Source organism: Dysidea avara, chromosome 1 (genome assembly GCF_963678975.1).
Source record: "Dysidea avara chromosome 1, odDysAvar1.4, whole genome shotgun sequence".
Classification (NCBI taxonomy): Eukaryota; Metazoa; Porifera; class Demospongiae; order Dictyoceratida; family Dysideidae; genus Dysidea; species Dysidea avara.
In genome coordinates, this window is record NC_089272.1 from 21,279,491 (window position 1) to 21,305,403 (window position 25,913).

At 36.0% G+C, this 25,913-nt stretch overlaps 2 protein-coding genes across 3 annotated transcripts in view; one reads left to right on the forward strand and one right to left on the reverse strand.

Annotated features, from left to right (window-relative positions):
- LOC136258875 (golgin subfamily A member 6-like protein 7) overlaps positions 1-1,744 on the forward strand; it is a 66,084-nt gene extending 64,340 nt beyond the window's left edge. Inside the window, exon 9 of one of the 2 annotated variants that reach the window (XR_010703059.1) lies at positions 1,305-1,442. Coding sequence is in view for 1 of the 2 variants with exons in the window: in XM_066052251.1 (XP_065908323.1) it covers positions 1,305-1,601 (297 nt within the window). In the remaining variant the exon portion in view is untranslated. Of the gene's footprint in view, positions 1-1,304 lie in introns of both variants that reach the window. The other variant, XM_066052251.1, reaches the window with a different exon arrangement.
- LOC136258858 (collagen alpha-3(VI) chain-like) lies at positions 1,310-24,139 on the reverse strand. The gene is made up of 23 exons (XM_066052210.1): positions 24,058-24,139; positions 21,294-21,641; positions 19,929-20,234; positions 18,454-18,756; positions 14,071-14,388; positions 13,020-13,331; positions 12,274-12,609; positions 10,220-10,798; positions 9,810-10,142; positions 9,424-9,738; positions 8,902-9,093; positions 8,259-8,837; positions 7,850-8,179; positions 7,072-7,386; positions 6,865-7,002; positions 6,185-6,760; positions 5,090-5,401; positions 4,269-4,601; positions 3,872-4,009; positions 3,222-3,791; positions 2,841-3,146; positions 2,069-2,344; positions 1,310-2,007 (listed from the first exon to the last, which is right to left on the reverse strand). The coding sequence occupies exons 1-23, from the start codon at positions 24,128-24,130 to the stop codon at positions 1,805-1,807; spliced, it is 7,491 nt and encodes a 2,496-aa protein (XP_065908282.1). The 5' UTR covers positions 24,131-24,139; the 3' UTR covers positions 1,310-1,804.
- Positions 24,140-25,913: the final 1,774 nt, after the last annotated feature.

Here is a 25,913-nt window from a genome sequence, read left to right on the forward strand (position 1 = left end):
GACAAAAGTTTAATCTTTTTTTACGTGAATAAATGCTCATAACTCCTTGAATATTACACAGATTCACAACAAACTTGGTACGTGAATCCACCATTACACACTCTTCATTTATGCCAAAGATCGAGGCAATCAAATTACACATTTGCATTTTATAGCAATTTTTGCACAGTGCAAAAAGAAATCGAAGCCCCCGTATGGCATAAGAAAAAACAAAGAAATTAAAATGAAATTTTGAATGCCCATATCTTGTAAATGGCTGTTGCAAATTTAATCAAAATAATTTGCTGTGTGGCGTACCCTACTTGGGGGACAGCTATAATGTAAAAATGGTGTGATTTGGAGAAGGGGTCATGGAGCTATGCACGCATGAAAAAGCTGTTTTCTTTCTTCCTGTAAATATATTCACAGTGTGGTCACCTGCAGCTGCTTTCTTGGCCGCACGACACATTACCATGTGTCTTGATCCCTACTTTGGTAGATAGACTGAATTAGGGATTAAATGTCCACTAGTATATTTGCAGGTGTAGACAATCTCCCTTGTTCCCTACTTTATTTTGCTGTGATCCCTAATCAAACTTAAAATTCTTAATTCTTCCTTATACTTGCTTGTTTACTTTTTTGTCACATTATTATGACTGGTGAACCTACACATACCGCGTCAAAAGAAAGGATGGTGCCAGAGGTAATGTTTTTGACTGAACACACACCCCAAATATCAATTACTGAGTCAAAAGTAAAGTGGCTATTACACATCGCTACAAATGAAGAACACATATATATGTGAAGTACCTTTACGATCAATCCATTCACCATGAAAAATATGGATGATTCTTGTGCCCCAACTATCAATTACTGACTCAAAAGTGAAAGTTAGCCTTAGCCGTTATTGAGTTACGTTTGTCTGAAAGCATCAGTCAGTCAGTCAGTCAGTAGAAAATTCTGTTAAATAAAAATTTTTTTAAAATTCCATAACAACTTGTTGAAAGCATTTCGGGCCGATCTGATAGCTTAGTTTTACTTAACCAATACTGCCTCATCATCGTCTAGAAAATTTGAGGCTGGTTTTTGGATGATGTTATTTTGTGGGCCACGCCTACTCCTTTGTGGTCCCTACTATACAGTTACTATCGTACTGTATGATAATTGAACACATTTCTGTATGAACTGCATGTGCAACACACATCTGAAACCAGTTTATCCACAAAGTTTTGGATAACTGACTATTATGCATTGTACTGTAGTTAAGTGCTGAAGTAGTGTTGATATTATTAATTCACATGCTAGTTCTACATATTTTTCTGTAGAAACTACAGTGGTGTGATACAGAACAAAGAAAGGATGACACTAAAGCTGATCCAATCTCTAAAGATGTCAGTGAATATTATCAAAATTTAGCAGAGCTCACTTGGCAAGCAGTTGCTAGACCCATTCCAATGGTATATGGGGTAGAAGAAAATGTCTACTGCAAGGATGTCCATGAATTGAAGGATGGGTACAGTGATGATGAAGGAAAAGAAATTACCTACATATATCCGGTATTGTATACTAGTAACCAGTGGCCAAGACAAATAGCCAAGGAAGGAAGAGTTGAACTTCACTGATTACAGTTTTAGTTATTTACTTCTTTGCTACAGCACATAGTTTTGTAGATGTAATTGTGATTGATTACTTTGTGTACCACTGAAATTAGCTATTAAAGTTTGATTGTAATATTGAGAATACAAGTAAATCTGTGCATAGTGAATGGATATGAATATACATTTATGAATATACATTTATAAATAGTGTCAGTTTGTACATGCCACTAGTAGCCACACAGCCTGTTACAGACTTTAGGGATTGGTGTACAGATTGGGGGATAATAATTCCACCTTCCATTAATACACTGCAGAACATATGATCCTCTAATGTTAAAACCACGTCTACATGTGAAGAATGCAAACTCTCCATCATCAGCAACTGTCACATAACCATTTCTTGGAGGCTTTATTGTTGGACATGGTTGTTCTGTAATGAATAATTTTTATAAGTGTGTTAAATTGTTAAGGTGTATGCTAGTGTTTCTTACCTTCAACAACTACTGTAATACTAGCTTGAGCAACATGATCAACACCTTTAGCATGATTCCTGCCTGTGCAGGTGTATACGGTAGTATGTGGAGAATCAGTAGGAACCAAAAAAATTTGTTGATATAATTCTTCTAGTGGATGTACAGGGACACCATCACCATGCCATTGTACAGTAGGTATTGGTAGTCCTTCTGCTGCACAGTAAAGTAGCAACTGAGTACCAACCTTGACTATGTGAGGAGACTGTGATGGACTGATGATCATTTGTGGAGGTTCTGAAAAAATTATACAGTTAAATATAAACAAATGGAATGATTGTTACAATGTTGTATGTATACTGTACAGAAAATGATACTGCCCTAGAAATGAATGAATAAAACACTGTTTCTCAACCTTATAAACTGCATGCCCTTTCTAATCTGATTCACCCAGTAAATGACTGAAATATGTGACTGCTTTGCAAATCGGGCAACTTAAATATCATGCACAGTAGGGGCAACTGCATCACCATTATAATTATACATAATCTTATTTTAAGTACAACTTATGCAAGACCATAGCTGTCCTTCACAATGTAGACTCCAGCAAGCTTACACTTCTTATATAATATCCTAAGTAAGGCAATAATAATAATATAATACAGTGCTCCCTCAGATATCCAAACAGTAGAAATGACTGTTCTATTAGAGTATTTTGTCTATGGTGTACATTTTAATAGAGTAATTGAACAGGGTTACCATCAAATTGCATTTTTACACTTTATGAACTTACGAGTCACATTTAGTACAACACTGTCATTTCCTGTTATTGGTGGATTGGTATTAATCACTACTTCACAGTGATATTCCTGATTATTGTCACTTTTGCTTAGAACTGGAATAGTAAAGAAGTCTGTAAAGTTGTTTATCAAGCTTCCTTGTATATTCTCAACTCTTCTCACTTCAGTGTTACCAGTGGTCCATATGATATCAACTGTAGCAGCAATGTCACTTACTGCTGAAATGTTACACTGTAAAGTCAGTGACTGCCCAACCACTTGTTCACAAGGAGCAACAACTTGTACAATAGGTGGTGGAACTATTGGGGATAATATCATTATGTCAATCACAAACTCACATGCTATTTACTGTAATGCACAATAAAAGTACTTACTGGTACATAGTCTATTTATTACAGACTGCTGTAACTGTTGTACATCAAATGGAAAAAAGGAGAATCTTTGATATACAAATCTTGGATCACTTGCAATAGTGTGTAGTTCAAAGAAATCAGCTCTGTCAATTCCAACAGCATAAACATCATAAATATTAGCTGCATGAAGATCATTTGCAGCTGACTGTGTCAAAAATCGACTATTTGATCTTCCAGCAGTGAAAACAATAGCAATGTTTGTGGTGTCAGCTCTCAATCCTAGTGTATCATTTTGTGCACTTGAAAGTAGAAGTCTTAGAGCAGTGTCCGTATTTGTAGGAAATGAACCAGTATATGGCAGTCCATCAATGGCTGGCAATAGGGTCTCTAAACTGGTGTGTTCTTCAAGGTCAAACTGAATACGAGCAGTTCTGTCAAACAAGATGGCACCAACTGAACTATTAGGAGATCCAAGCTTCAGTGCAATACTTATACTTTCAGCAAAATCTCTAACAAACTGAAATTCAAATGATCTAACAGCAAAAGAACTGTCAAGTACAAATACCACATCTCTTGCTTGAAATGGACAATCTGTGAGTGAAGGTAAGTAGTATTAGTATATACTATGTACCAATCTAATGTACAGTATTTACATATCACTGTGTATATACCTGTTATTGGACATAATCTGCACTGCCTGCCTAAACTAAATGCTACTCCAGAGAGAAAGTTGCAGCACTCTGAAAAACTTGTCGTAATAGTTCCAATTGGATTTCCAGAGCAACGAGTGTTTAGATAGCAAGATGGTGCTAAAGTCAGAGAAAATTACAAACTTACAACCAATTAATTTTTTAGTTAGCGTACAATTGATACTTTCGCATTTGCATATATTATTTTAGGTGCTATTAATCATGCAATAATATAATAATATTAAATATGCAGTTAAGTGGTAAATGTTGAAATCAAATGGTTTAACCTGTACATGTGAAAACTTAACATTGCTGGATATACAGTGTCATACTTTAGTAGTGCTAGTTCTCCTATCACACACATTGTACACATATTCACCTTGAAAGTCTAATTCAATCCTTCCACTACCACTAACAAATTGTATTGGTGAGAAAATCAATACATCACAGCGATAGTCACTAAAACTATCATCTGCACTTAATGAAGGAATAAATAGTGAATCTTCATACACTACCGAATCATTACTGATGTTTCCAGCTACAGTTACATTTCTCACTAGGCTTGTATTTCCTAGCAAAGTGTTTATAACAAACCATCGAATGGTTGCATTAGTGGTAATTCCTCTTGCAGCAGTGACAGTACAATCGAGTTGAAGTGACTCTCCAAATACCATGTCATCCAAAGTAGTGACATTTACAATAGGAGCTGGAACTGTAATAATATGTGTACATAAAATCTGAAATGTGTAAATGCATCGTGTTGACTAAAGTCATGTGCATAGCCATGCCAAATTGGCATTTAGACATTAATAATTATTTAGTCTTTTTTTTACTATGGACCTTTGTCTGTAGATCTTCTGATATCAAAAGTGTGTACTTCACAAATTCAAATTGTTTATGCCAATTAGTTTTCTATTTCATGCCTTGGGTAGCCAAATAACTATGTCATGTAATCACTTACTAATAACTAATCATTTGTAGTGTTGCAGACTTTTCAAACTGAATTCAACCTATCTAATCAGGACACTGTATGCCTAACTGCATGGGCATTGTAAAAACCCCAAGATATGTAACTTGAATACTTAGACCCAAATTCAACTGAAATAGACACTATACGAGACAAATTTCACTGTATTTCACTAATAACCCTCCTTTTTCTACAAGTACTGTCAATACATAGTTATATGAGTATGTGCTCACTGGTTAAGTCTAGTCTAATGGTTGAATTAGCAGAATCTTCTATCATCAAGTTACACATGTAGTTCCCTTCATCTCCCTCCATTAGGTAATCAAATCGAATAATGGTAGTGTATGTATTACCAATGGAATCATCAGTGGTAAGAACTGTTGGTATAATTGTGATCCTGTTAGAACTTGTAATCCCCACCCAATTGAGATTAACCAAATTAGGATCAACAGTTGAAGTAACTGTTACAGTACACACTATATCAATTGCTTCTCCAATTATTCCTCGTGAAACATCAGGATCTAAGAATGTCCTTGGTGTGGGTGCTATAAAATAAATATAATCATTACTGCACACAAGTATACATATTAATTCAGACCAGTGTTTATTCTAGGGTTGTTAGGGGGGAACTTTCTCCCCTCAAACCTCAGACTCACCCCCTAAAATTGCAAGTGACAGCTATACATAGTATACTGATTTTAAAATGGCACACAAAACTGTCAAAAATTCCTTCAGCTTCAATCTCAGACGGTCTAATACGTAAAATTTTCCCTGGTTAAAATTGCATACATGACCTAAAAATGCTCTTAAGATGATACACAATAATTTTAAAATTTTCCTAGGGTACATGTACAACTCTCAAAAATTTATACATAATAAACTATTTGATATTTTCAAAATATATAGCACACTCAACTTTCAAAATTGTCCTAAAATTCAATCTCAGGAAGTGTAATCTAAAAAGTTCCTAAGCCAGTTTACCTTTAAACAGCATGCACAACCAGCAAAAATACCCTCAGATTTAATCTCAAAAAGTTTGATCTTAAAATAGTCCTTCTATTGACAATGGCCCTCGCATAGCAGCAACACTGATGCTGGTAATGCATGAAACTCTATAGTACATCTTCCAACCTATAGAATCTGGCTTCATCCAATCACAGGTTGTAAACTTAGAAATGTGTAGCTAGCAACTATAATATAGACCTTTACCTGGTCACCCCCCAAATTCCTGATTCTCCCAAAAGAGAAATCCTAGAATAAACACTGATTCAGACATCTACAGAATGTGTTACTTTCCTACAACCAATTATTCACATACAATTACTTACTGAAGCATAACTGTTCAGTAACTTCTTCCAGTATTCTCTGGGCACTGAAGCTATTTAAAAAACTTGTAGAGAAAACAAGTGATGGGTCACTTGCTATTGTGCGGAGTTCAAATAAGTTATTTCCACCAATTCCAACTGCAAAAACATCAAATACATTTGCTGCATGTAGTCGAAATGCTGCTGATCGTGTTGAAGATGAACTTCTAGACAACCCATCAGTAATTAATATTGCAACATTTGATGTTTCATTTCGTAATTGCAAACTTCCGAATTGTGCAGAAGTTCTTAAGAAATCCAATGCCCTTGCTGTATCAGTATTAAAGCCACGATTATATGGTAAGCCAGGATTAATAGCTGGTAGTAGAGTACTTAAGCTGGTGTGTCTTGATATATCGAATTGAAGACGTGCAAAATCATCAAATAAAATTACTCCCACTAAACTTTCAGGAGAATTGGCTTTAACAGTAGTAGTAATGTTCTCAGTAAACTCCCTGACTAGCTGAAACCTGGAGAATCCAATGCTGCTAGTAGTATCAATTACAAACACCACATCTTTAACAGCCGCAATGGTACAATCTATGAAAAAATATTAGTACACACTTTTATATTAACTGTTAAGTAAGGAATAGATCATGTATTAGATTGACTTATCACTATCACAGGATACATATAATACTCACTTGGACTAATAGGACATGGTTGACATCTACTATCCAAGTCATATGACACACCAGAGAACTTTGTGCAGCAGTCAGAGAAGGTGATAGTTTGATTGAGTGGGTCTCCACTACAACCGCTTGTGATGTAGCAAGATGGAACTGTAGAATATAGAGACATAATATAGATACTAATAGTGACTGTATAGTAAATGTGCATACTATACTTACTTGGAAAGTCCAATATAATAAATCTACTCCTCACAATTCTAGGAGAAGTATTAAAGATCACAGTACATTGATATACTCTACCATCATCAGGGATACGTAATGGTTGGGTGACTAACAGATCACTATAAATTGCTGAATTGTTTGTAATGTTTGGTATTATTCCATCCACTCTCCTCACTGTTGTATTACCGTTAGTCCATATTATATCCACTCTACTAGAAATGCCTCTCACACTAATAGCATTACATTGTAAAGTTGTTGATTGTCCAAGTGTTGGTGTGGTCAGTGTAGTAACCTCCACAACAGGGGATGGTACTGTGTAAGAGAGAGAGTTAATTTTAATATACTGTGATTTGCTTTTTTTTCATTTCATATGCAAAACTTGTACGAAAATTTCTTACATGAAATTTTTTACATAAGATCAAACTATTCTAATAGAGCAGTCATTCACGTAAATCATACAAAAATAGTTTTGCACAAAATTTTTGCATGATAATAAAGCGAATTATGGTAGTTATAAATCTTAAAAAGCCACACAAAAATTTATCCATCATTACTGTATGTATTAAACATATACACTCATAATCAGATGTACATGTGATTGTCCATTATCATGAAAACGGTGACAATGTAAGGTATGCAAGTTGAATCTGCATGGATAACTAATGACTATTAGTTGTTAGGTAAATAAGACATTACTGCCAACTTAAACCATTTCATGTACTAAAGTACAGATATAAGTTTTCAGTATTCTATAGTGAAGTTACTGTATACATACTTCTGAAATTCTGCAGCTGAACAGTTTGAGATTCAAACATTTCATCTGCTTCAAGATCACATGTGTACTTTCCTTCATCTCCTTCCATTAGATAGACAAATTGAAGTACTGTAGTGTATGTGAAACTGAATGCATTGCTAGTAATATTGGTTGGCGTAACAGTGACCCTGTTATCAGATGTGACAATATTCTCAGAGTCCAACCAAGTCAGCTGCACTGAATCAGGATCAATAGCAGATGTTATGGTGACTGAACAGATTAGATCTTGCATTTGTCCAATAGTTCCAGAGAAAAAACCACTGGGTTGCAATGAAATTCCAGGAGAAGGAACTACAGAAAAAGACATACATACAATGTTTAAATAATTACACTGACACTTTATAGCTAACTATCGATGTAGTGTTCTTACCAGAGCACAGTTGATCTGTTATATTCATTTTCAGTTCTTCCAGGGAAAATTCGTTAAAGAAATTTGCAAAGTAAACAAATCTTGGATCATTTGCAATGGTACGGAGTTCATTAATGTCAGCACTACCAAATCCAATAGCATAAATATCAAATATATTTGCTGCATGAAGTGCAGCTGCAGCAGATTGTGTAAGAAATCGATTATCGGATTGTCCATCAGTGATGACTATTGCAATGTTAGATGTTTCATTTCGTATTCCCAATACCCCATTTTGTGCACTAGATAGTAAAAACTCCAATGCATTTCCTGTGTTAGTGCTAAAAAAACTGTTGAAATATGGTAAGCCTGGATTAATAGCTGGCAGTAGTGTAGACAAACTGGTATGCCTTTGTAAGTTAAACTGAAGACGAGTAAACCAGTCAAATAGAATTACTCCAACCCTACTTTCTGGAGAGTTTAGTTTCAAATCAGTAGCAACATTTGCCACAAATTCTCTTATTCTTTGAAAGCGAAAACTTCCAATACTTGTAGTGGTGTCAATCACAAACACTATATCCTTAACTACTTCAATAGAACAATCTGAAATGAAATGCATAGCACTGTCATTATAACCTGCATGCGTACTATAGTGTTATGTGTGTACCTGTTGTGGGGCACGGTAAACATTGTCCATTTGAAGCATATGATACACCAGAAAGCTCAAAGCAGCATTGATTGAATGATATGGAATCATTAAATGATGCAGAGTCATTAAATGATAGAGACTCATTAAATGATAAAGAGTCATTGCCAATTGGTCCTCCATCACATCTAATTGTGCTAAAACATACTGGTGCTATGAAATCAAATAATATAGCAAATAATAAGATACACACGTTTAATACCAATAAAATAAGATAGAATTAATTTAAATTGCTCTGTGCAGTCAGTCAGACAACAGAAGGTATACATACGTAAGATACTGTAATTATTATGGTATTGTACAACACAAAGAAAACACAAATACAAGTCTGAGTATATAGAGAAGTTTATATTTTGATCAAAAGTGAACTTGTTGCAGTGTTTGTGTAGCACCATACATGTATATAGTATTGCTCTTAACAACAATAACATAAATAGATATTGTGTACATCAGTGCTCAGTCCATACAATACATAGGGCTTACCAAAAAAGTCCAAAGTCATACTTCCACTAAAGATGATTGGAGGATTCTTATTAATTACAACTGTACACTGGTAAGTTCTACCATTATCAAGTACAGTTAGTTCAGGTAGTACAAGTGAATCAGTGTAGATTGCAGAATTGTTTTTGATAGTGGCTGAAGTATCATTAACTATTCTCACTGTCTTACCACCAACACTCCATATAATATTTACAGCACTACTGATTCCTATGACAGTAATAACTGTGCAGTCCAGTGTTAATGGATCACCCAAAACTTGATCATCAAGTGTAGTAACTAGCACAACTGGGTTTGGTACTGCAGAACATAAGATATCAATATATACCATAATACTCTGTAATTGCTTTAATGTGACTATATGTACTTACATCTGAAATTTGTCAACTCTACAGTTTGAAACTTCAATGTATCATTTACTACTGAGTAGCAGGAGTAGCTACCCTGGTCATCTTCAAACAAAGGATCAAACTGAAGAGTTGTAGATAAAGTGCTGCTGTTTAAACTGGTGGAGTTATCAGCTGAGATGATAGTTATTCTGCCATCATCAGTGGTTATGTTGTCAGCATTCAACCACTCCAATTCAACAGTATCAGGATCAACTTCAGGTGGTACAGTAATAGAGCAGATTACATCTTGTCTCTGTCCCTTAGTGTTTTGTAGAAAACCACTTGGGTTGAAAGAGATTATTGGACCAACAGCTCCTGTATACAATTATAATGAAATATTCATTGCTTTTAGTATCAATATGTGAATGTACTAACTATAACAATTAACAAACCTGAACAAAGACTTTCTATAATGCTTTCCTGTAACTGTCTAAGCCCATTGCTGTTGAACTGGTTTGAAAAGAAGACAAATTCTGGATCACTAGCAATTGCATTGAGTTCTGATATGTCAGCACCATCAACTCCAACAGCAAAAACATCAAATAGGTTTGCAGCATGCAGTGAAGCTGCAGCTGATAGGGTTGCTGATCGACTGTTAGATCTTCCGTCAGTTATAACAATTGCTACATTAGGAACTCCACTTCTAATTCCCAATATTCCATTTTGGGAACTTGACAGTAACAATCTCAGTGCCCCTGCAGTATCAGTTCCTCCTCCATTGTAAGGTAGGCCAGGATTAATAGCTGGTAATAGTGTACTTAAACTGGTATGGTCTCTGAGATCAAATTGTACACGGGAAACACTTTCAAACAGAATAACTCCCACTCTACTTTGAGGAGAAGAGCCTACAACATCAGCTACAATGTTAGCAGTGAACTCCCTAATTAGTTGAAATCGAGAAAATCCAATGCTTCCAGATTCATCAATTACAAACACCAAATCTAGTGGTGCATTGGGTGAACATCTACATTCTATAAAAGGAACATAGCATATACACAAATTTCAGGGTCGTACTTATTAAGACTAGTATTTTAAAAAATTGTTAATTTACAAAACAAAGTAGGGATCTATATGCAACAAAAGTAGTGAATCAAGAGATGAATGATGGTAGTAATTACAAAAATGATTTTGGTGGCTTAAAATGTCCCTAGGATGATTTTTAAAGGCGGAATGTTTCACCGCAATATCTACACTGTACTACCATACCATTTGATAATAAGCTACGTAAAGTATCACTATACATTCATACATTCACTTTAAAATCATTTTCTAAGCAGTGCACTAGCTAATATGTATAATTTTTTTTTTTAAATAATCAAATAAGTAAATTCAGACAGCTTCATGTTAGGTAACTTATGCAATAGCTTTCAAGCAAGCTTTGCTGTAGCATTTACATTTTTGCATCTTTGCATGTGTAGTGCACATTGATTGGATATACAGTAGCTACTATTATGATTATTGTAATAATCAAGACAAGTAGTAGTGCTTTGTGCAGTCATGAAGAAAGAGATAATTTTCTGCCTTGTGACAAACACGTTCTGTAGCTACATACATATTATACAAACTGGGATTTCATGCTTCTGTAATTGCCTCAATTATACTCAGATGACATCAGATTATGGATTATATTTATTTGCAGAAATTCTTTTGGCATGCTATAAGCCGATAACTTCTTCCATGCTAAATTCGAGTAGCTCAACTATCTCCAAGATGTACACCTGTTAATGTTTTACTTACTTTTCCATACTGAAATCTTCTATTTGGTTTTTCCGTAGGGCTGAGTGATATTATCATTTTAGTAATATTTTCCAAGTATAGATATTGTGTTGTTTAACTATCTTTATGGTATGTCTTTACAATAGCACCACTTGTTATATATGCAGGTCCTAAGGTCAATAATTAGCTAAGTATCCTTGTAACATATTAAGTTCACCTATACCCGGTTAATCATACATATATCACAACCTCAAAGTATGTTTTACAAAAAATCGTTGCCATAAACAAGGATGATAGTGGCTAGTTTTTTCTGTAGCAATGCTGAGCAGAGCAGTAGCTTTGGGAACTGTATGTAAGTATCATGATAAAGTATTCAGTATTATGAATAAAGGGTTTAGTATTGATCATGACACTAAAATGGCAGTATTGTTCAGCCCTAATTTGGGCATGTTAACAGAGTTCTAACTATTGCCAGCTATCCATCTCCCTTAGTTTCTACCTAATACACTATACAAGTGAACATTCTAGATTTATAAATAAAAATATAATATTTCATAAGTTGAAGGTTAGGAAAGTTCTATATTATTGCACTTTAAAGCACAAAAGTAAGTGCTCTATAAGAAATCATTTAATTTTCACAGCACAATTTTTAAAGGTTGAACCCTTTTTCACAGCAGGTCAGCTGTTTTGGTTTAGATAAATTTATATATACATCTATACCTACACATACCAGATGCTGATGGGATAGGTACAGTAAAAGTTGCTGTAGCAGTAATTGGTGGAAATGAATTTATCACCACCTCACACTCATAGGTACTACCAATATCATCAATACTCAATGATGATGTGATAAGAAATGAGTCATTGTAAACTGAAAGTGTTCCAATGTTTGTGGCTAATATGTTGTTTTGTCTTCTCACTTGAGTGTTGCCAGTTCTCCATATAATGTCCACTCTACTGGTAATCTCTCCTCTCAAAGTGACTGCTCTACATTGCAGTGTCAATGGCTGATTAATGGTTGGGACATTAACGGTAGTGATTTCAACAAAAACAGAGGAATCATTACCTATAAATGTGAAATATCAAAGTATGGATAATAGCAAGTTACTTACTAAACGTATATAACCATATAATTGCAATATCAATGTGATATAAAACCCTCAAAAGTACCTAAACTTTGAAAGGTGTTATGGTGCTCTACCAGCACAGTGAGTGCCTGTGGATAGCTCCGCTCACCATAAAAATTTGTAGAGATACTACTTTGGCCATTGGCAGGCTATAATTAGTTTAGTGTGCAATATATATATGTGCTGTGCAGTGTGTGGCAAGGGTACCTTTAGCAAATTTGGTCATAAGTTGGTACTACTAGTACACCTATATTGTGGACTACATGCCGTTGTTAGCTTGTACATTTACAGTATGAAACTGCAGGGATCATGAGTGGTTTATACATGTTAACACACAATGTTGTAATACCTAGTAATGATGATGGTATTGGCACAATTGATGATGACTGTATTGGCACTACTGATGTAGATCGTATTGGCACAGTTGATGATGGTTGTATTGACACAACTGGTGATGATCGTATCAACACAATTGATGATGATCGTATTGGCTCAGTTGATGATGGTCGTATTGACACAACTGGTGACGATTGTATCAACACAATTGATGATGATCGTATTGGCACAGTTGATGATGATCGTATTGGCACAGTTGATGATGATTGTATTATTGACACAGCTGGTGATGATCGTACTGGCACTATTGATGATGATGATGATGCTACAACAGGATAGAATTCTTTAAACATTGTTATGCATTTATAACACATAACATGCACTACACAACTGCAAAAGCACAAACACATTATTGCATCATCAGAACAAAATTATTGTTTAATTAGCTGTGCACCATGCATCTATGGTCCAGTGTCATTGTAACCCAATAATGCCGAGTTATTGTTATATGTACAACTGCAAGTATAATGAAAAATGAATTGCCATTAGCAAATGGTAGCACTGTATGGCAAAGGTTTTAGAGTGGGGAAAAATTATCCCAGATCAAATATTGAAATGTTTACCAAACAATATCAGTATGTTTATTTTCTGTCCATTTGAACATTTTGTACTGCATACTCACAATGTGTATATATAGTATCAGTACATGTATTAATCACATGGATAATCATGCAATACATAATACCAATGGACCATCCTACTATAGGTTATGGTTACACATATCACAGGAGGAGTAGTTACACTGTATTGAGAAAAGTCTCAAAAACCCAGAACAAGAGATAATTACTAACTAAAAGATGTTTTATGACTAAGGTAATATAACTGGGTTCTATCCAAATGAAAGACCTGTAGATGCTTTGACATATAACATTTTGTATGGCTTACATAAACACATTACATTTAAGCAGTATTCTGTTATCTAATATTATTTTCTCTCCTTTTTGAATATTGCATACTGTGTATTTTACAACACACAAGAAGAACATCAGCTGTTCTCTAATTACCTTCACAAATGAGGCCTGCATCTTCACCATGCACACAGTTATGTACACCAAATCCATTATGGTTACAATCAATTAGTTGAGACTCTGATCCTATGCAACGTAAATTATCCAACCAAATTGGTCCTGTTCCTGCTCCAAAGAAAGCACTTCCAACTACATTAACAAATCTCAATCCCAGTTGACGACAAGTAACTATTCCATCGTTTGTATCCCACAAGTCGTCACAAACAGTTCCCCATGTGTTATTGTGACACACTTCCACACGACCCTGATAACTTCCAAAACCATCCACAAGACGAATATCACCCTCAATGCAAGCTGTAAGGAAGCAATAGTATAATACAATACAGATGTATTGATACTCTATATACTCATGTTTGAAGAAGTCAAGTGTAAAAGAATCTAATTTACGTATATTCAATAAAATTGCTATGTACACAGTTTTGATGGCAATTGTTATGCAATGGTAGAAGAGTTAGCAGTAATAATATTTTAGGGTTTGGGTGAGATTTAATTAGAAATTCATTATTTGTGACCAACCAAGAAAAACCTGACTTGTTTGAAAATTTGTAAAATGTAGAACACAGAATAACAGAAAAGTGGAATAATGGAATAAGTAAAACTTGCAAATTATACAATGCTCTAACTAGGGATTATAGTGAAAAGTAGGGAAACTAAGGAGGTCGTCTACACCTACTAATGTAGTAGTGGATAATTAGCTAATCCCTAATTCAATCATACCCATGACTGAATTAGGGATTAAATGTCCACTAGTATATCTGCAGGTGTAGGCAACCTTCCTTTCCTCCCTGAAGAAATGTGTTGACATAGCTCATGAAAAAGGTAGTTCTCTGCTCTCGCCATTCAGAAACACGGCTATGCCCTACACAAACGGGCATTTATATATTGATGTAGTTTGCTTCCATTATGGGTGGAAACCAGCTAATCTTCCTACTAATTGTGTCTGTGGGAAACCTTTCACCATTTATCATTCTTTATTTACGCTGCACCTTTGGTGTTTTCCCCACTATCCAACATAACGAACTTTGTGATGTTACCACTGACCTTCTAACTCATTTTTGTTAAAACGTACAGGTTGAGCCACAGCTCCAACCACTTTCTGGAGAACCTTTGTCCCATTGTACTTCCAATGCTAATAAACATGCCAGATTGGATATATCTGCCAAAGGGTTTTGGAATAATTCACATGAGTGGGCATTTGTTGATGTGAGGGTCCCTCAATCTTTGTCTAGCTGTTACCGTAACAATGAGATTGAGGAGAAGAGAGCATCTGATGAACACATCCGTAATGTTGATGTTTCCCTGACAGTTAGTGAGGCCAGACTTTAGGTATGTCTAGTAAATCCACACTTTGTGGTACACGACCCAATGTGGTGTTGTATTGGATTAGGGCATGATTGGGGAGCAACTAATGTGTCTGCTTGGCACAGATTTTAGGAATAATTGCCAGAAAGAATAATAGGAAAACTTTGGAATATATCCAGTGCAATGTTATAATTAAGGCTCAAACGAATAACCGATTATTCGTATTAATATTCGTTGGCATAGTATTCGAATAATAAAATTAACCCCCGAATATTCGCACATGATCGTTATACAATGGCACGTGATTAGCTGTAAGCAATTAAGGAAGCGGAGACGATGCCATTGAATGGAAAGAATGGTGTTGAAGAAGCGAACAGTAGAAATAGCATTAGGCAGCCACTAATTGGTGAAGATGTACTAATGCTGTGGCAGATCGCCGTAAGCACAAGACTTCATATGGATTCATGGTTTACTCCAGATACTTCTACTTTGTTATAAACACTTTCCATCACAATATCGCTGCGGTAATCCTTTCAGAAAGGGAACTATGCTACCCTTTTCTTCTCAGTAAGTTATTCATACGAAGCCACAAACTTGTTTGTGGTTCTTTATAGGTTTCTTGGTAGTGGCCACCTTAATTACTGGATTGCATTCATAGCAATGAAACCTTACACCGAATATTCGAGTATTCGGACAATAGTTGAGTAAATATTCGAATACAGAAAGCTACTATTCGTTTGAGCCTTAGTTATAATGCACATGTGAGTGCATTTCTAATGCACTGCCACTTCTATCATGTATTCATAATACAATGCACCTACCCTGAAATGGGCACACCATGTTTTTGGGATAACCAGACCCTTTGTGAAATATTGTGAAATTGTTGTAAAATACTGCAAAGTTTTTTTTTGGTGGAAGAAATGATTTTCGTGAATCCTTGAGTTGATATATAGAGAAGTGTACTTAATTGTTAAAACAGCCAAAGGTTATGGTCAGTTTTCAGAAATGAGGTGTGATTCAATATATAGTAAGATGATTGTTTAGAATACCTAGTATTTTTAATTGTAACACTTAACTTTTATTGTGAGTAACTACTTGTTTGAGCTGTTCTAACCTAGGGATGCGGCGATTATGCCGGCATAATTTCGGGAATAATAAGTATGTGTGAGAATCAGGAATTATGCTAGAATTCTGAGGTGATACAAAGTTTTAACAGTAGGAAAATCTGCAGATTGCACAGTTCCGTTAAAAAATCGAGATACTCTAATAGAACAGTCACTAAATATTATTTACTCTAATAAAGCAGTCACATTGAAATGAAATACTCTAATACAGCAACCACCTAAAGAATTCAAGACTATTTGGAGCTTAAACATCAATGAAAATGGCCTGATACAGCAATAAACTGGCATTATGGGCCAATTATGGTGGCATAATTTTGGGAATAATGGGCAATTCTCAAAAGCATAATTGGTGATTTTTTGAGCACTGCTCAAAAGCATAATGTTCAATTTTTGGAGCACAATAGCCTCATGCCTATTCTAACCGCTTTGTAGTTTTATTTATAAACAACTTCATTAAGTCAAGAGTGATTTAAAACTACTGTCACAGGCAACAAACTGGTATTTGTAGCACTAGATATACATAACTCATAGCTCTTACTGTACCAACAGATGAAGAACAACTGAAGTTGACTTTATGTAATCTGTAGCAGTGACTTGAGACCCTGCATGTGCATAACCATTTAGATAGAGAATGGGGAAAAATTGGTGCATAGCTAATCTATACCAAAACAGCCAATCTGTAAAATAGGATGCAACCCCCAGGGTGAAAAAATATGTGAAATCCAAGTGGGCAGCTGAGAAATGGCATTATGGTAGGTTAACAGCAAAAATTCTAATTATGAGAATTCAGGTCAACTTATTTTCATAAGGATTTAACACCAAATTCACCTGAATCATTGCTACTAAATTTCTTACCATTAATCTCTTCAGCACTATCAAGGCCATTCCTTGCCCCCAAGTGGATTTCACATCTTTTTTCATCAAGCATCTTTGGGTCCACATTTTTTCTTAGTTTGGCTGTTTTAGGTAATACAGATATCACTTCTTTCTGTAATTGCATGCCCCAAAGCCAGTCTAAGGCTAGCTCTGGGGCTTCCTTTTTATTTCCTTATTTTCTTTACTGCATTAATGACAAAGAATGAAGATCTTTTATTTGTGGCTTATAAGCCTATTTGAACTATTTTGTTGCTTATAATTATATATTAATATTGTAAAATTTCACATGAACTCTCTCTACAGGTTACTGGTGAACTCTCTACATAGTGGCTTCCAATGTAGCTGACCTCTCTACAGGATGTCACCTGTATGGTGATTTGCAACATAGCTGGACTCTCTACTGACATTCCTGAGTTGTATACAGAGAGACTTGTAACATAACTGAATTTTCTACAGGGTAACTTGAAACCTACAGTAGCTGAAATTTCTACAGGGTTACAGGATGACTTCACCAGTGTAACCTAACTGAGTCCTATACATAGAGATTTTAGTGAAGAAATGGCTGCAATATATGACGTTATCGCTAATAACATTAATGGTTGTGATGTTAATGCTAATACCCTTTAGACCCTTTTTGTAGTGGATTTGGTCAATTTTGGAAGTGTCTAAGATACTTAGACCCTTTTCATGTTTATTACATGCACCTGCATTGGTAGCAAACAGTTACAGGTGGAGTAATGGTGTGTTTCTACTAATTAATGATACATTTCTCTGTTACAAGCAGATGTCTACAATAAGTTAGACTTCAGACCACAGGGTCAAAGTAATTTAGTAACCCTCAGGCTCTGTAGTAGTGCCTTTGCTTTGCTCAGGCACCATCATTGCAGCCATTTCATGACCACGACCATTGATTTCACAACTTTCTTCACCCAGGCTTTTGAAGGCTGCACTCTTTTCCACAGTGTGTGTGGATTTCAGTAGCATGATTTGATTAATGCTCAATGTAGAAGACATTATACTACTGAAACTTAATACATAAAATACATTATTATTTTACCTGATAATCCATTGGCCATTAAATTAGCTGCCATACCATCACCAAGAGAATTTGTAGCAAACACTGTAAATGTATAATTAGCTGCTGCAGGTAGACCAGTGAAAGTATGATTTCGAGTAGTGTTATCACCAGTAACAAAAGGCGGAGGACATCCTGAAGTACTAACACACTCTATGGTGTAGCTTATGATAGGATCAAAATTGTTAAATGGTTCTCCCCAGGACACCATGAAGTTGACAAAGTCACCATCAACAATGACAGAATCAGGAACAATAATGAGACTAGGAACCATTTCAGGGAGACCTATAGGAACAGTAACACAAGTTATAATATATACAGTAGAATCTAATAGAAAGCAGTGACATGATCACATCTGTTCAGTTACCATATATGGGTTAATATAAAGCTGAGAATTTTCCTCCATTTATAAAAAACTATCTTCAGTGATTGCCTAATTAAAATTGATTTAGTATCTTTATCTATTATTGTATGATTGATTAATCTCCTCAATACAGTACTTTATTGTGTTCAAAAATATAATGCAATGCATTTACTACACGTATGTTCAGGAACATGCTGTATGTATATATGTGACTGAATTTGACAAAACCCGGCTTCGACGCACAAAACTTCGTTAGGAGATATGGCGATTTTAAGTAATCATTGTGTAATAACTTCCCAGTGCCTACAGCTGTGCAAACAAAATTTGCACCAAGTATGCATCTATTTACTAGCTATCACTGAGTGGGTGTATACATTTCTGATACCTAAAATTAGCCCTGTTTTGGGCAGCTTTTCTCGAGTGGGTAATAACATCACAGGTGATAGTAATAGGGTGGGAGGGTGGGGGTGGATGGTCGTCTTAATATACGGGTATAAAATGGAGTAAGAAGACGATTGGAATCCAGAGGCCAAGTTTGGGCTCTCCATGGCCCTCAAATCACTCCAAATTGACCGAGAACACTATTGGTGAGCTCTCTGTGAAGTCCCAGCTCACTACACACCATTATCACAAAGCCATGGCCATTCAATGGCGCCAATCTCCCACTCGTGGCTTTGACAGGGTCGGAAGAAAGCTGCCACAGAAACCAGACTTGCCAGTCCTGAAGGAAGTACAGTGTGGAATGTGATAGTGTATTAGGCCAGCAATCCATTTCTGGTAAAAACGTAAGTTTGATTTTGTGTGCGTGGAAGCCTTGTTATGTGAAATCCGGTCACATATGTGCACATCACATGTGAATATGCAGTACATTACAGTAACATGCTTAAGGTCAGGTAGCATTGCCAAAAGATGGGTGGTGGTATCATTGCAGTAAACAATTAGCACAAATCCATAACAATATACTGGTAATGTACTAATATGTAACTAACAACACAAATACCACAAATAACAAAATGTATACAAACGCAGCAAACAAGTCAGGCTAAGAGTTTTGAATGTTTGTGCACCATCACAGTGAATATACTCCACTTACCAGCAACAAGCAAGAAGGCAGGATCACTCCGTATATCTGGCGTACCTAATCCTTGAGGTATGAAACAAATGTATTCACTGCCATTTCTGTTGTCACCCAGTACTACATCAATCACCAGGATGGCACTACCAGTATCAAAAATTGTAATGTTATGTCCAGCAAGTTCACCATTCATCAAACCATTAACCGAATGTAATTGACCATTCACTTCCCAAACAGATACTCCTTCAGTGTGAGTACAGTTGAATGAAACAACATCAACAGGGGGGAGTACAATAGCAGTAACAGGATTTTCTGTTATCACAACTATAATAGAATACAAAGAAAAACCTTGTAAGCATGTAAGAGACAAATGATAACATTAGCATCATTTGGGTAGGCCATGTAGTTCAATATACATGTGCACACACAATATAATAACATGCTGTACTGTACTACAGTGTATGTATACTATTCCTGTTATACTGTATCTACTGTATGCATATATGTACTGAGGGGTACAACAGATCACACACATAATGAACTCTGTATACATGTAGCCAAATACAGTGTACAGACTGCTGTTTAGACAAGTGTACGGACAACTAGGGTCTTGTGAGAAGGATGGGTATCTTCTAATGTCTGGCTAGTTACCTTTGTCCTTTAGCCCCCCTTTCAAAAAATCCTACATCCGCCCCTGCATACTGACATGGTCAGTGAGCTAAAATCAGGTGGATGTTTTCTGGAACTGCAACAAATGCTCTCAGTTAATAGAGTGCCTCCACTGACCTCAAATCTAACTTCACATATCTTTTTGGTACTTTTGAGGGATTTTCCAATCCTGTTTTGATATTACAGGTGGTAGCAATAGGGTGGTGGGTGGGGGGCAACTTATAGAGCATGAAATGGACCTAAATTATGAACAGTATTATTGTGATCTGCCAGCCTGTGAATAGCTAGCTCCACTCATGGCAAAAATTTTTTGGGTACAACTTTGGCCATTGGTGGTTTAATGTGCAGCATCTATGTGCTGTGTGCATGGTGTGCAGGAAAGGTACCTTTTGCAAATTTGGTCACAAACTTGTACCACTAGTATTGTGGGCTACATGCCGCTGTTAGCTTGTACATGTATGTACAGTATGAAACTGCAGACATGAGTGGTTCATATAATTATATTAATACTCAGGTAACTATGCATGCTCATGTGACAAAATAAACGTCCTCATTACATCACTGCACGTTAATAATAATTGTACTCATTAGATAAACCTAGATTTTGAGCATATGTTATATTGTGCCTAAAGGCATGGAGTATTTTAGAAAACAAGGTAGAGTATATGAGATTTATTACCTACCCAAAACAGCCTAAATAGTGTCTAAAAATACCTGGTAATGATGATGGTATAGGAACAATTGATGATGACTGTATTGGCACTACTGAAGTAGATTGTATTGGCATAATTGATGATGATCGTATTGACACAATTGGTGATGATCGTATTGACCCTGTTGATGATGACACAATTGATGATGATTGCATTGGCACAATTGATGATGATCGTAATGGTTCTATTGATGATGATCGCATTGGCCCTATTGATGATGACACGATTGATGACGATCGCATCGACACAATTGATGATGATTGTATTGGCCCTATTGATGATGGCACAGTTGATGATTGTTTTGGCACAGTTGATGATAATTGTACTAACACCATTGATGATGATGGTGCTACATGAGGATAATAGTCGATAAACATTGTTGTGCATCTATAACACATAATAAAGTTGTGCAATTACTCTAAAAAAATTATCACATGAACTCTCTCTACAGATAGACTTGTGAACTCTATATGTGACCGGATTTCATATAACAAGGCTTCCACACACACAAAATCAAACTTACGATTTTACCAGAAATGGATTGCTGGTCTAATACACTATCATATTTCACACTGTACTTCCTTCAGCACTGGCAAGTCTGGTTTCTGTAGCAGCTTTCTTCCGACCCTGTCAAAGCCACGAGTGTGAGATTGGCACCATTAATAAATGGCCATGGCTTTGTGATAATGGTGTGTAGTGAGCTGGGACTTCACAGAGAGCTCACCAATAGTGTTCTCAGTCAATTTGGAGTAATTTGAGGGCCATGGAGGGCCATGGAGAGCCCAAACTTGGCCTCTGGATTCCAATCGTCTTCTTACTCCATTTTATACCCGTATATTACCATCTGTGATATTATTACCCGCTCGAAAAAAGCTGCTCAAAACGGCAAATTTTGGGTATCAGAAATGTATACACCCACTCAGTGATTAGTCTCGTGCCCAGACCGCTTTTTTTTCTTTTTATGTGGGGGCGGAGAAAAAAAGGGTCTGGTGGATCTCCAATACATTTTTTGTACAGCCGGATCTACAACTTTTGGGGATCGTTGATTAGTGGTGATGAATAGCAAAGGCTTGTTAACGAAGCAACAATAGGAAATACGGCGCGCGTAGCCAAGGATGTAACCTTGCCAAGCAAACGCGCGCCGTATTCCTATTGTTGCTTCGTTAACAAGCCTTTGCTATTCATCACCACTAATCAACGATCCCCAAAAGTTGTAGATCCGGCTGCACAAAAAATGTATTGGAGATCCACCAGACCCTTTTTTTCTCCGCCCCCACACATAAAGAAAAAAAGCGGTCTGGGCACGAGACTACTCAGTGATAGCTAGTGAACAGATGAACAATTGGTGCAAATTTTGTTTGCACAGCTATAGGCACTGGAAAGTTATTACACAATGATTCCTTAAAATCGCCATATCTCCTAACAAAGCTTTGTACGTCGAAGCCTTGTTTTGTCAAATTCAGTCACATATAGTGGCTTCTAATGTAGCTGAACTCTCTACAGGATGACTTGTTTTTAGCTAAACTCTTTACAGGATGTAGCCTGTATGGTGATTTGCAACATATCTACTGACATTCCTGAGCTCTAGCTATACAGAGAGACTTGTATATAAGGCCACTCCAATTGGTAATTATGTTTCTGGTCCTTTGAAAATCAGTTATAGGTGCGGGCGGGCGGAATTCAGCAACAAAGCAACAATGAAGTGACTGCTCAATTAGAGTATTTTTGTGATTTACTGACTGTTCTATTAGGGTATATCGATCCGTACTATGCACTCTGCCCATTTCTTGCAGGTTTTCACTGATAAATACAAATTATGACGCTTAGATAGTTAGATTTAGCATACTTGCTGCAGCCCAATATTTGTTTCTGAAATCCAGGTTTTTCAAAAAGCTGATGCGGGCATTTTACCCATGTATTTCTGAAATTTCACGTTCTCCAAAAAAGGATGCGGGCGGTGGACCAGAAACATAATTACCAATTGGAGTGGCCTAACATAGCTGAACTTTCTACATTATCATAGCTGAATTTTCTGGTGACTTGTAACCTACAGTAGCTGAAGTCTCTGCAGGGTTACAGGATGACTGCTGCCAGTATAACCTAGCTGAGCTCTCTACAGAAAGCCTTTTAGTGTTAGTAGCTGTATTCTCCTGTTGTAGCTGAACTCATTACGAGGAAACTTTGTTTTGTAGCTCACCTATCTACAGAGCAACTTTCTTGTAGCAGATCCCTCTACACCTGATCCCTCTACAGGATGGCTTGCTTATAGTTGAACTCTCTGCAGACAGATTTGCAACATAGCTGAATTCTCTACAGAGAGGCTTATAGCACAGCTGTAATCTCCAAAAAGAGAATTATAATGTAGCTAAATACTTACTTATAACCTACCTCTAAAGAATAACTTGTAAGATAGTTAGGGTGGCTTGTCTTGTAACTGAACTATCTACAAGGTGACTTTTTGTTCTTTACAGGGTGATTTGTAATGCAGCAGAAGAAGTCTCTAGAGAGTGTTACTTACAGTAACTGAACTTTCTGTATAGGGTGACGGGTGACTTATAACAGTATAGCAAAAATCATTTCATTTCATGAAGGTAGCGTATGTGTGAACATGCAATAACACACTGGAGTAGAACTCTAGCTTCTCTACTTACTGTGTGTCTACATGGCTTGTCATTGATTCAATAGTTAAACTGATTTCATTACACATACACTTCACTTAACTTACAATCTATAGAATTTACTAAGGTAATGCAAATTATACTTACAGTTTGCACTTGGATTTATACACCACGAATACTGTGTCATCAGTAGTAAAGCAATTGCTATGCTTATTAACATCTTGAAATACCTGTTAGATGACATACACAATGTAATTTAAAAGTACACATGTACACACATGCAGTATTCACATAGTATGCTCACAAACTGCTATTTTAATACATGAATATATTCTTCATGGAAAATATACAGCTATCATATATACACTTGTCAATACCTTTCACATTACTTCAATGATAACACAAATTGCTAGGACTGAACTTTTATAGCAAACCATTGTTACAACATGGGTTCTTGAGGACATACATGCAGATGCTAAAATAATTCCCTTACAAAGTAGGTAATCGTAAAAATAAGTAGACTTCTTATATGTTTGTCTAGATGAATTATTTTTAAATCACCCTTGGATTGGACCTATACATCATGATACATCATTTGTTATTAATCAAAGTTTCCACGTGCTCACTGGAACTCACATACATATGGATATACACAAATTCAATCAGATGCAGACACATTCACAAATCTTCTGGTAGTTGTATATAAAACACAACTATTACTACCAAAAGATGGATCTTTCCAATAATACAGTGCATAAATTATTGAACCAATACAGCTACAGGTGCATAACAAAATGGAAGACAAAGGAAGTTATGCCAGAAGATCATTCAAGCAACCACTCAAACACTTTAAATTGTATTTCCTTCCACTATACTGACTTGGTGGTAAGAATTATCTACTGCAAATTTCAAATGGTACATACCTTACTTGCTACAAGAAAGATTTAAGGACTTGAAAACTGTGGAGCACCAAGTCATTAACCTTATTACTAGATGTGGTACACCTACATAATGTCACTGCTACTAGCACACAAGATACTTAGTAGGTATTTTTATTGGGGCAGTTCAACTCATTTCATAAAGTACATGTATATGTAAGCATGTTTACTAATGTGCTGGACTACTGGAAAGCATCAAATAACCATTTTTTCCCAAGACCAAAATATGTTATGATCTAAGTGCTGCTCACTATACATGGAATTACTCAATACACTTCACCACCATATAGTCCAGACAGTTACTCAACAAATGATTTTGTAGGTGTATACACATGACATAATACACGAGGCTTCCTTTACAAACTGAAACCACACTATGCATTAGTGTCTATATGGTTTTATAGATATCTGAAAAATGCTACTAATACCTGAATACCTCCCAACCCCACTTAGAATACAAGAACATTATACTCTAGCGCCTTTTCTGCAATAGCTAAACTTCAATGCCAGTAATAGAAGTTAAACATTGATCATTTTCTGTCAACTGACAAAATGGACTGTTTTATTCACTATTACAGTTTAAATGATTAATCACTATATATCCCTACTACAGACTCCTAGAAGAACACCACAAAAGTCTGTGTAGCCAGCAGGAAGTGTTAAATAACATTAAAACTCCAAAGAATGTACTTGATGCACACATAATCTGCATTCTAAGTAGGCACCACACAGCTACTTCCTATTCATTCAACGAGTATGACTTCTCATATTTTACTAAGGATCGTTCATTAATCACAGTACAAGTAAGTCTTAACTGTGTCTTTTTTGCAAATACCCATCTTCAATAGTTTGTTGTCACAATATTTTGGACTATGATTATGCAGTATAGAAACAAAATTCAGAGTTTTAACAACATTATTATGCTATACAGGCAATACTACTAGCTATTTATATTAAGGGGCTTCTATTAAAGAAACAGCCAAAACAGTGAACAATGGTTGACAATCATAAAAGTGAGGATGTGGGAAACTAGAGATGGAAAAGAGAGGATATACGTACTTAATA